At 30.9% G+C, this 13,746-nt stretch overlaps 1 protein-coding gene across 1 annotated transcript; it reads right to left on the bottom strand.

Annotated features, from left to right (window-relative positions):
* Nucleotides 1-901: 901 nt before the first annotated feature.
* LOC143196324 (uncharacterized) lies at nt 902-3,842 on the bottom strand. The gene is made up of 5 exons (XM_076403989.1): nt 3,097-3,842; nt 2,948-3,047; nt 2,790-2,882; nt 2,582-2,737; nt 902-952 (listed from the first exon to the last, which is right to left on the bottom strand). The coding sequence occupies exons 1-5, from the start codon at nt 3,840-3,842 to the stop codon at nt 902-904; spliced, it is 1,146 nt and encodes a 381-aa protein (XP_076260104.1).
* Between the last annotated feature and the right edge of the window lie 9,904 nt (nt 3,843-13,746).

Genomic DNA, 13,746 nt, shown 5'->3' with positions numbered 1-13,746 from the left:
AACTCTTGACTTAAATTGAATCAAGTTAGGTTGTTTAATAGTTAATTATATCTGATTAAATTTCACAAATCTAGTATTTAATTTGGACATACTGGGATTCACGAGTTGTTAAAGATTAATACTTCAAAGAGAATGTAATTAAGAATTATGGAGAATGTCCAATGTTAGAAAGCTTGGTTGTTGAAAACCTAATATTATTATAGGAGAAAATTGTAAGGGATGAATGATTTTTTGTTGTAAACAAAACGATTACGCGTTCGTACGTTTCTGTGCGTTTTTATATAAAATCATGATAGATCAACAATTATATGGAAATTGCGTTAAATTGTTGAAATGAGAATCCATTCCATAAAACTAAAAAAACTACCAAAATAGACAATTGAAAATCGATGTAATGATCAAAAGCTTTTAAATACGTTCACAAACAATTTTGCATGTTTTCTTAAACAGTACTTTCGCATCGTGTAATTACTGATGATTATTAGAAGCGTCTATAGTACAACTGATGATGTCGATGTGCTATATTAAGAATGAAATCACACTATGGGAGTGGGAAATACTACCGATATTATTAAATTGAATCACCCTATCCGGACTAGCCTAACATATATCTAGTCTCTGACTGCCGTTTGCTTAGAGTGATGCAGACTATACTTAAAAACATACGCTTTGCTTTTTGAAGAGTTTAACGGAATTATGGGAATATGTTAGAAATAAAAAGGACAAGGACATTAACAAGTAGGCAAAATAAATTATATTCTAATTATTCTATCGATTTTATTGAGTGTTTGTATAAATAGTTAATTTCATGTCCATCTGTGCATTTTCGTCGTGCGTACCCAAGAAAATATTATATGGTTTTCCTTTAATCGATTTAAACAAGTACGTCAGTTTGCTTGCTTTAAATGGTGTTCATCATTAGCGTGACAAATGAGTAGGCAACTTTTAATGTCTAAAAAAAGAAAATTTTTGGTACTCAAATATTATTAACCATGCACAAAGATGAATTAGTACTGATACTGTTGATAACACTTCTCTCAACGCAGGGAATGTACAAATTAGTAAGTACCCCTTATAATATACACAATATTTATTTATTCAAGGGTGTTGAGCGAGCATTTGCTTTTAAAACAGTTGTAATTTTTCGAGGACTAGGTTCGTAGTGTCTGAATAGTTTTTAACATAATGTTGTGCCATTCTTGTACCAAAACGTCCGCCAATTGCTTCAGTGATATTGGACATTTTACTACAAATCGACTCTTTACTCTCTGCTCTAAACCTCCTCTTAACGGTTCAATTATGTTAAGGTTTGATGATTGTGCTTGCCAGGGAATATGTTTGATGATATTCTGATGTTCCTCAAACCAAGGCTGAACCTTTTTGACTGTGTGTTTAGTCGAATTGTTATATCGGAATCTAGTAGCACTTAACAGCAATATGCTAGTCATAACAAGAACTTTATTGTTGAGATTATCGAAATATTTATTCGCATTGATTGATTTATTTAAATGGAAATCATTTCATTCAATTCATACAAAGAACCAACTGAGTACCATAATATTGCAATGTCAGTTTTATCGAGTTCCCACTGTACCGAATTTGTCAAAACAATATAACTCAAGTGAGTAATATTGTTTCTCCTCAGTTTTATATTGTCCAGCCACAATCTATTTAATGTTCATCGGTCTTTGTCAGTTAACTTTTCAGTTTCGCCTATTATTCCTCTTCGCCGAAAATGCTTTGACATATTTTGTATATGCTCTCATTACTGTGGATATTGTTGCTCGTGATACTTGAAACATCATCTGGGATATCCCACATTGCACCAATCGCTTATTTTAACTCTAATAGAATAAGCGTATAATAAAGTGAAATATAACCTATAAGACTTATAAATTGAACAGTACATACGCGTCACATTGTTTACACGAAAGCAGTTTTGCCACCATGCAACAAGATATACTATATTGTATACTATTCATATTATTTTGTCAATCCCCTGTAGCACCCCAAAGGAAAGATAAATTGTTCGACTAGAAAGGTGTACAAAATTAGAGAAATGCTGGATTGAATATATCATTTTTGGAAAATAATATCTGATAAGAACGGTTTAATTTTGCCTAAAAGTTGCTGTTTTGTTAGATGCAAGACTGAGCCATGTGAAGTGATATGACTATTAGTTTACGAGTCATAGTAAGTTTGGTAAAATAATTTTTCTTAAAAAATAGATAAAAACAATTGACTAAATATTACTTTTAACTGCACAAATTTCCGTCGGAATCAAATAATGACTTGAATTGGAGGTCCTTCATCAAGGAAATAAAGTGTATATATAATTTTATACGATCATTTCTGCATCTGTAAGTAAATTTTGAAGTTGATCTATTTGTATCACATAGAATCGAAAGTAATAAACTTTGATTATTTAAAGATGTCCATCGTTCATCATTTCAAGCTGTTTATTATTACTACACGCCTCATATATACTAAAAATATATTTTCAAAAGGCTATAATTTGGGAGAATGTTACTTATTAAGTGATATTTTAAAGCAATATATCAAATGCTCATTGAATACTAACTTTCACTGCGGTTTCTGCTGTCATTGCTCCAAAAGGTCCCAGATGAAGCATCAGTGGTTTTTGAGTTCTCAAAATAATTAATATCATTGATTTTTGAGTGTTTATATCCATCTGATACCAATCAGTTTCGTAAAAAGCATCTCCAAGTGCCACACTCTACAAGAGATAATTATTTGACAATTTGTTAATTGTTTGTTAATTTTTTTACTTGTTCTTTAATCTCATTGGCATTCCAAGTTAGAGTGAATAGCTGCACCGTTGCCATGATGCCATAGATAACAGGAAACATTATTGCATCCGTCTAAAAAGGTTTTCTTATTTTCATTTAAGATTATTTTACATTTTGAGCGGTCGCTTTCAACATACCGTAAGGAGATCTACTATAATAGCGGCAACATTAACAGCGTTCAGAAGAAACTCTAACAACATTACTAAACTTGTAGCCCTATCAAATCTCTCGATAAACCTGGAAATATAGAAATCAGCGATGTATTAAAGAAACCTGGACAATTTACCTAATAAGAAATAGATGTTCGTCAAGAAAACGTTTAATAAAGATGTGTGGATCTTCGTTGATATCTCTGTTTTTAACTTTATATTGTAGAATTTGTAAGTGTGTCGAAGAAAATACCATTAGAGTACATAGAACGAGCTTGATTGTTGGTTGCATAACGCAACTGTAACTGATTAAGCACATGTTTATTGTAACGACCAAAATTCTATGCTGTTTTTTATCAACTGGTAGCCAAATATGATACATAAAGTCCTCAATGGCGTCTTTGTTTTCGCTTAGTTTTATGAAGTTAGTTATAACAAAGGTGCTAGAGGCTAATAGAGTAATTCCACCCAAAAGTAAGCAATTTGTCCTGCAATACGTAACTTGCTTTTTGTATAATGAGATGACATCGTCTTTTCCAGAGTTCCATACATCACGCTCCATGGTTTTGACGTAACGAAAGAAATGAGGAACATCGTATTTATTAAAAATTGATATTTTAACCACTATATCGATAACAGCCACTAATATACCCATATTTCCTGCTTTTTGATTCCACGGGTCTCCATTTTCCATCAAAAGTATTAAATTAATTGTGAGCGATATCATGAATAATATATATCCAAGGAAAATACCCCTAGAGTAGTATTTGTTATAAATCTTGAGAAGAACATTTCTAGAATTTGTTTCCTCAAACTTCCACATACCAACCATGGCCATATACAACTTGGTGACACTAATCAATTTTTCATCATCGCGTATCATGGTTATGTCTTGAATATTCGTGAGCTGATATTAGAGGTCTTTGGTTAGTCTACGGTTTTAATTATTAAGATTTTTTTTGTTGAAAATTCGTGTTCTAATAAAACTCTGGAAACTTTTTTCCTTTCTTTGTTACAATAGTTTTATTTAACAAGTATAGGGGCAAACTTTGCTAATATAATACCTCTAAATATAATTTTAAGTTATTAATAATTCATATATGTCAAATACGCAACTTTGACTACTTATATTTTTTAACTTTCTTAGTTTTTTTTTAAATGTAGTCATGTAGGATAGAATGGAATTAAAACAAAACTAAATTTTTTTCATTGGATTTAGCAATATCTATAAATCAATTATTTGATTATGATCTAAATAGAATACAAGAATAGCATGAAAATGATTCAGAAAAATGGATCTATTTTGAATATTTTAAATATACTTAAAATGTTATTCACTACCATTGACTGAACAAGTTAACACTTGGGTTGAAAAGTCCCGGGCATAACACATAGATGGCGATTAGAGTTTTATTGCATTTGCATATTTTCAGTTAGTACTAACCTTCAGAAAAAAGCTGTTAAAATTTCATTATATTTTACTCATAAGTTTGTGAGTTATTGTGCAAAGAATGACACTACTTACGTTAATTTAAAACAATTGATTAAAAACAATTTCGTGTTTTAATTTTACACTGTTTCTTAATGGGAGAAAATACCGTTCAAGCGAATCAATAACTTGAAAATTTTTATAAGGACTCCGCTCTATCAAAAATAACAATAAAACGTTGCTTTGCTGACTTCAAACGTGATCGTAGAGACACCGATGATGCAGAACGCAGTGGACGTTCAAATGAGACAGTAACAGCAGAAAATATCAAAAAAAGCCACAAAATCGTTTTGAGTGATCGAAAAGTAAAGTTGCGTGAGTTAGCTAACATCGTAAAGGTATCAAAAGAATATGTTGGTTTTATATTGCATGAGCATTTGACTATTAGAAAGCTCTGTTGTCTTAAAGTGGGTACCGCGTTTGCTCACTGTTGACCAAAAACAAGAACGTGTTGATGATTCTCTTCAGTATTTGGCCATGTTTAAAGGTAACCAACTGGATTTTATGCGTGGATACTTGACAATGGATGAAACATGGATCCATCATTCCGAAATCAAAACCATCGTCATCTGAAATGTGAGAGTGGCGCTGGAATGACTATGTGGCTATTAATGGAGAGAGATTGTGAGCGATATCATGGATAATATATATCCAAGGAAAATACCCCTAGAGTAGTATTTCTTATAAATCTTTAGAAGTACATTTCTGGAATTTGTTTCCCCAAACTTCCACATACCAACCACGGCCATATACAATATAAATTATGTTGACGAATAAAGTTAATTTTGAACAAAAAAAGAACGAGTTTTCTTTGTTACCTCCAGGACTTTTCAGCCCATGGGTTATTTTATGTATTTGGCGGTATCAGAAGTATGTATTGTTTCATTGGGAATTAAATCACTCTAAAACTATTAAAATTGAGTTTTATGAACAACAATTTATCGCGTTAATGGTTTATGATTTTTTTTAGAAAATTATTACCTATGATCGTTTAACAGTTATATTATTGACTAATACTATTTGATCCTGAGTCGTGTTAGGAGTCTCTTCGGACTATACCAAAACAGTTATTTCATTTTTTTAGCGTTATCTTGTCAGAATCTTGTCAAACGTGATGTTCCCGATTAGATGTCGAGTTATTTTCAGTAATTCGTGTTCGTAAAAGTTGAGAAACTGGAGATCCCTCATCATAATATATAATATAATTTAGCATAATTATTTAACAAAAAAACCTAAAATTCAGCCCCTCTCAGATGTTCACCTACGGGTTCAGTTACGTTTAATTAATTTTTTAGATAATTTAGTCATGTCTTTCTTTTGAATAGGTCAAGGTAAAGGATTTGTGTTTGTATTGATGTGTTATTATTGTATATATATTATATATAGTCAATTATGTTTATAGAACATAATAAAAGACTTACTATTTAAATTACAATTAGGAATTGTTAAGAAAGTCTCTTCCACATTTGGATTTATAATCTGAATCATCCGGTCTAAAATGCAAAAAAAACAAACCAGACATTTCTTTCATTTTTACATTTAAACAAATTATTTTACCATAAAATTGGGTTATAATGGCCTAAAATAGAAAAACTAAAAATATCCTACAAATTTTCAGACCAAAGCACAGACCGATTTCGTAATTATATATATATATATATATATATATATATATATATATATATATATATATATATATATATATATATATATATATCGAATTTTACATTCTTTGAAGCGATTCAACACCTTAACTATAGTGGGTGCTTTATACACATTTAAATGTTCAAATCGCTGATATTTATGTCAAAATGAAGTGTTTATTCTAAATAACTAACTCAAGAAGAATAATTTGTAATCAGGTAATTTAAAGAAACTAAAAGGTATTGTTGATCTTGGAGGAATTTTAATTTACTATTTTAGCCACCGAGTGAGAAATCAGTCCCTCTGTCGTTTCGGCCCTTTCGGCCCTTTTTAGTTCCGAAGCCTACCCGGAGTATAGTTACTCTTTATGTATTATGATTTCTGCACAATAATATTTTTGAGAGATAGGAGCATTTGTATAACAGACAATTTGATGGAAGTTTATTTTTTATAACAATAATAAACACACGTTTACTGATATGACTTTTATTTAATATATAATAGTAATAATTATTTAGGCTTAGATCAGTGTATAGTACATATAAATATACTATCATAAATATTACTTACATTTTCATAAATTACTTAAGACATATTAGAGATTTTGAACACAACAAAATACCGTGCTTCTATTTTAACGAAAATCTACAAGAGAAGAAAAATAGCACCAATACGAATAACCGAATTAAATTGCACCTTGTGTAATTAAAACTCAGAAAACGTCCTCTATAGGTCACATAGCCTTTGAGAATAATTTTAGTATATATAAATAATAATAGTATACAAACTAAAATGTCGAAACTACTCATAAGGCCTTTAGTTAAAAATTACACCGTGTTCTTTCAAGAAGCACCGTTTTATTTTTTAAAATATATATTTTATTTAGCTTATTAATGTCCGCCATAAAATTGTTATCATCTTTATTTTATATACGATGATTTCACTGTAAGAGATAATTGCAATTGGCTTGACTTTATTGGTAAAACTATAACAAAAATAATAAGGTTTAAAATATGTTTTAAAAACAACTAGACAGTGAAAATACGAGCAAATTTGTTTATAGATACTTAAATAATTAGATTGTTTGTTTGTCTTTTGACATCTGACATTTTTCGTCGAAAAACATGTTTTACCACATAACTAAACATCTGATATAACCAATTTATTTTAATTTATTTTAATTTACACGAGATATTTCCAAACATGGGTTATACAATAATTTAGCAAATAATATCATTTATCAGTTCTTGCTTGTTTAGAAATACGACCCTTTTACTATTGCGATAGTAGCGTGTTCGAATCCCGTAGGGCATGAATCTAACGTTATATTTGTTATAGAATTTGTAGATGTATCTAGACAACAGTGGAAAATCCGACAAGGAATAATCAACCCAGTCACGCCCGTAACCAGGTTAGGTAATAGCGAATGTTTTCTGGGATGTTTCTGAGTCGGCCACTGATCACTCGGTAGGCTTAATGCCGAGGACCGTAGTTCGGAGACCTACACTGTGAATAAAATAAACATTAATCAGATTATGATTATTTTATTAGGGGCACTGATATAGATGCACATGAATGATAAAATAATGTTTAATCAAAGCATTTCATGTTATGTACTGTTAAAATAAATAAAGCGGTTATTAGTTTACCAGCATACGTATTCATCAATTTAATTGATAATGTTATATATTTCAGGATAATATTAATAATAGATCTGCAGCCTTAAAAGACTTATGGGTTGGCATCTCTGTGAGATCGTATTAGAAATTAAATTATTTTATTAAGATCCAATAATCATTACTCGAAAAATCAGAAATGTTTGTCTATTGAAATTCACTCTTGAAACTTTTTCTCACATTCTGGATAAGAGATTGATCCCAAAAATACATAAATATTAAAAATTAGCTCTGACTGCTAAGATAATCGCGTAGTTCATCGACAGGGATATAAAATTTAGTACGGAAAATCACCCCACCCACGCTAATAACCAGGTTGGATAAGACGGGATGTCGTCTGGACGATTTTTTAAAATGATCACTCGTCAGTTGGTAGGCTTAATACAAGGAATCGGGGTTCAGAGACTACGTAAAATAGGGCTAGAGATCTTATCTTAATCTATCTGCGGATCTGATAACGTGCAATGATGATAATACCTTATTTAACATTAAGTACTAGTATCTCGAAAACATTGTAGACTGGTAAATAGTGAAAGTTCAAATACATATTGTGAGCGTATGATGACAACGATATATGAATGGTGGATACCGATAATAACCTGTGTTACGGCAGATAAAATGTTATGTCTTTATAACCATTAGCTTATAAGTGGCAGTGGCTTGAATAAAATAACAATAGTTAATTTAGATTTTTTTGAAATGATAGATAAAAAGAAAGTTGTAAGAAAAAATCTTGATTTAATTGACTTTATGTTAAATTTAAGCGCTAGTGTACAGTGTTGATGATGCATGACGGGTTAGTTATCCAAAATTGGCAAATTGTTCCAGAAAATATCTGTTACTAAACAGTAAGTCAAAGCTACCTTATATATTTAGACGGGATACTTGTTCAGTGATGTATTAAGCGAGCAATTACTATTTGACAATTGTTAAATAATCGCAAAGAAACTAACCAAAGAAAAATATATTTAATAGTTTTGTTGTGATCATTTGCTAGCTTGTGTATTTTAATGCAGAATAGGCTAACTGTTGAAGTTTTTCCTGCTAGCTAATATATTTAGGTTGTAATCTTCCCTTATTAGTTTTATTTGTAAATTTGTAATAAAAATAATATTGTTCAAAAGATTCAAAGCATGTATATAACTTGAGAGAAGCTGTCAACAATTCGTTGAAAATACACTTTTCAGCAATCATAGTACTGCATCTAGAATTAGTTTGACTTGGGCAGAAAACATTTTTTTATACTTCCAAGCAGTGTTCCATTTGGAGTTAGAATATTTTATCATTTAGTTTGAGCGCTTATAATTGCTGTTTTGTAAAAAATATGCAAGTATTTATCTTACTACTTTTTCTTTCTTTTTATATAGGCACTAAAATAATAAAACCACTTAATATTATTAGTGAGTCTTCGACAAACAGTCACAGATAACGACATATTAAAATATGGAATCCTCATCATTTCTGGAGACTCAGTACTCAAGCACCAATATGGAAGCATAACAAACCAAAAAAGGTGCTCTATAGTTACAGGCTACTCTAACTGATCACCTCGGTAAATTTTTGAGATAATGGTAGGGATAAAATTGAATCTACAGTCTAATGTCCGTTCTGTTACCCTACCTTATATCCTCTCCTCGTCCTAGAATAACACATTAGAGATAGCTTTCACGCCTATAGAACCACTAATTCTAAAAGAAACTATAAGAATCATTTCTCTAACTGGCGGCTGTTCTGAAGTCACAGCTCATATAGTCCTTGCCTGCAGAGGACGAAAGCTTCCTAACATTTCAGAAATTATTCCTTCCAGAGTACCCAAATTGTGAGGTTGTTTAAATGAATAGGTCCAAGTCCTCTATTGGACTAAGCGCTGGACTAATACTACGTCATAAGTCTCAAAATCAACACTTCAGACTACCCGCTATTCCACTATTACTACTGCTGAAATGTTCTCAATAAAGCAGATCCTAATATTACAATCTCACTTAATAGCCATGCTAAATCCTGGCTTATATGCTCTGACTGGCGAAATTCACTGCAAACTATTATTAGTGTCTTTTCCTCACATCTGCCAATGGTGGAAGATTTACCAATAAAATTAACAAGGCTGATGATTGGTCACTGCCAATTTACCCATTATTTCCCAATGGATCGAACTCAGATAGCTTTGTGTCCCAATTAAAAGGAACCCCTGTCAGTTTTTGTCGAAATGCAGAAACTTATTTGGATTACTGGATGCATTTTTGCATCAAAATTTGACTAATTTATATAATTTTCTTAAGAAAATAGTTTTTTACTTTAAAGGCGGTCTTTTTATTAATATTTTTTTATGAAATATCAACCATTATACATTATTATCGACAATGTCACCTGTCATCAGTCAACGATTATTATAACAATTGTATTGGTAAAATAATATCACTATAAACATACTTTCAATTATTGATAATTATAATACTCGTATTTCCATTTATGAAGCTGTTTTTTAATAGACATACAAAACAGGTTCTTGTTAAATTTCATCATAGATAGTCTAAACTGATGTTTGTGCATTAAACATATGCCCTATGGCGAAACATTAAATGTGTTTTATTTGTACTTACACAACACTCCCCTATTGTTCGATATTGCGACACCAAAAAAGAACATAATTGTTCAATAAGTTCTAGGAGCACTGTTTACTCGTCAAAAAATTGACCTTATTTTAATTTCCTTCATTCCAACATAACTAGCATTGATCATTTCAATTTCAAAATTAAATTCTATTGTAAAAATTTCAAAATACAAGTTGTATGAGTACGGCAAGTATTTGATTTGTTTATCGGTACATCACCATGGATTTAAGAGGTTAAGGAACGGTATGAACTGGACTTTTTGGCTTCTAAGCGAATATTCGGAAATCAACCAAGCTTTAGCATGAGTTTAGTAGAACGCAAAAAATATAATAGACTCAGATTAGCTTTGTAAACTTTAGGATAAATTGTATACAAAATTTGTTGGTGAAAATCCGGTTCTGTGAAGATAAAGAAACTTTTTATATAGTCAAAAAAAAATGTCGCTAGAGTCATTTAACTAAGATGTTAATTTTCTTCACTTCCCGCTTAGTCACCATATTTAGCTTCCTTTATTTCTGCCATAGTCACATCTTTCACAAATCCCTCATTTGAAGCAATTTGCATTTAACCAGGATGTGATATATGCCATACAAAAAGCTGAGGCATTCGCTGATCATTTAGAATAAACCTTCAAGCCTTCTCAAACTGAGTTTGAACATAATCTATCAATCAGCAAGTGCAAAAGTTTTGTTACAATTATTACACGTAAAGAAGTCCCCAAAGTTATAAAAAATCAATCCAAGCAAACCATCGTGCCTTCCTTGATAACCAGACAACTACTGAATAAGGTAACAAGAAAGGGAATTATTAAACTTATCAACTTGATCAATGCATCATTCCAACTAAAACATTTTCCGGATGTTTCTAAAATTGTTAAAATTATTATGATTCGGATACCACCAAATGAAGTAAAATCTTCTTGTATTGACTAATTTTACTATTACTAGTAATATCCTAAATATTTAAAAAAAACTCCTGTTAAAAAGGTCAAAATCTGTTAAAAAATCAATCATAGAAAAAATGTAATACCTACTCATCAGTTTGATTTTATGAATAAACATTCAACAATTGAAAAGGTACAAAGAATAAGAGAAAAAAGTAGAATTCTCTTGAACGTAGTGCAAGCCTTCGATAAAGTCATAAAGTACTGATGTAGAAACTCCATAAAACGTTACCGAAGAAATAAATTGAACTTGTACACTCCTAAATTTCAGTCAGGATGTTTAGAGTTAAACAAGAAGATGCTTACACAATAATAAACGAAACAAAAGCAAGTATACTCCAAGCAGTATTTTGGGTAGTGTTCCTTACCCACTCAAAACATGTAATTAATCCCAAATATAAAATGTTGCTATGACTACATTTTCTGATGCCATGCTGATACTTACTATAGGAGACAACAGCAAAAAAGTAACCAGAAAACAGTAACAAGCAAATAATAATTTAAATTAGGGGAACCACACATGAAGAATAAAAGACAACCATAGTAAATCACTGCCCATTGGCTTCACCTACAACCAAACTGTTCATTTACCAATAAATATGAATAATACTCTTATCCTATTCGGTAACAAAGCTGACCTCCAAAAGAAAAGAAAATAACTCGAATTAAAGTGAAATAGAATAGAAAATCTAAATTATCCTTACATAATATTGCGTTGTATAAGCAAACATTAAAACCTATATGGACCTCTGCAAGTCAGTTATGATTATGTTCTGAAAGAAGCATTATTAACATAAAAGAGGCAACCAGAAAGCTGGGAAATATTATGGATGCACACAAAATATAGGAATAATTACTTATACTGAATCATTCGGAGCCCAACTGTCATAGAGAAAATCAAAAATTCATAATAAGACATGAGGAAAGACTCTCATCTTAATATTTATATAGGTGCAGATCTTGCAAGCAGATCCTAATATTATAATCTCACTTAATATCCATGTTAAATCCTGGCTTATATGCTCTGACTCGTGAAACTCACGGCAAACTGTTAATAATGTTTCTTTCTCACATTCAATGTTTAAATCTGCCATTAGTGACAGATTTACCAATAAAATTAAAAGGGCTGCTCATTGGTCACTACCAATTTACCCATTATTTCCTAATGGATCGAACTTAGATACCTTTATGTCCCATTTATAAGGAACCAATGACAGTTCCTTATTTTAACGAAATGCAGAAACTTATTAACTATCAGATGAAGTTATGGCTTGTCTGATTCATTGAGGGATGTGTTTTTGCATCAAAATTTGCCAAATTTATAAAATTTTCTTAAGGAAATAGTTTTTTAGTTCAAAAATCGGTGTTTTTGTTAATATTGCTATATTAGCTGATGGTATGATTATACTTGCTATTGGAGACAATAGCAAATAAGCAACCAGAAAACTGTAACAAGCAAGAAATAATTTAAATAAGTAGACCCACACATGAAGAATAGAAGGCCGCAAGAGTAAATCAGTACCCATTAGCTTCACCTCAAAACCAAACTGTTCACTTACCAATAAATATGAATAACACTTTTATCCCATTCAGGAACAACGCTGAGAAAATAAAATAATTCGAATTAAAATAAAATAGAATGTATTTGTTATTTAGAAGAAAATCTAAATTATTCATATAAGCAAATACTAAAACCTATATGGACATGTGCAAGTCAGTTATGAGCATGTTCTGAGAGAAGCATTGCTAACATAATAGAGGTGAACACAATGCTGGGAAATATTATGGATGCACACAAAATATAGGAATAATTACTTTACTTTACACTGAAACCTTCCGATTTTTACTGTCATAGATTAGTCATACGAGTCATCATCAAATGTCATAACACGACATGAAGAAAGACGCCACTCTCATGTTAATATTCAAGTAGTGCAGCTCTTGGAAAACACTGAACTAGGACGTAGATTCAAGAAAACCAAACTATATGATCTTGTATAGTTGTGTAGTGAAGTGTATTGAATGGTAAAAACACTGAAAAGTGCCACAAACTTTTTTTAAATTCTATTAGAGACTAAGTAAGTTCTCCCTAGATAAGTAGCTAGTTTGGCATAGTTGGCAACAACTAGTAACAATGTATTAATAATTTTAAAAAAATTGTCGTAAATAAATCCAACTGGAAAGAGAAGTCATATTTATATTATAAATAAATGTTTCCATTTCTGTTTCATCTTCATGAACTTATTGAACAACCTATTTTACTCAGCAATCTTGGTGCCACAATTAGGGTAAGCAACCATTTACGTAGATAAAGACAGTACTGCTATTTGAAGTAACTCACTTAAAGCTATATCTCAAGTGGACGCGACTTGTCATAAATGAACCATAAAAAACGACTGTATAAATATTATCCATCAGAAAAT

The sequence above is a fragment of the Rhynchophorus ferrugineus genome, unplaced genomic scaffold, assembly GCF_030347505.1.
Source record: "Rhynchophorus ferrugineus isolate W39M unplaced genomic scaffold, kcgeb_rfMv2 rfM4, whole genome shotgun sequence".
Classification (NCBI taxonomy): domain Eukaryota; kingdom Metazoa; phylum Arthropoda; class Insecta; order Coleoptera; family Curculionidae; genus Rhynchophorus; species Rhynchophorus ferrugineus.
Note: the sequence above shows the minus strand (reverse complement) of the source record. Positions and strands in the feature narration are given on the sequence as shown.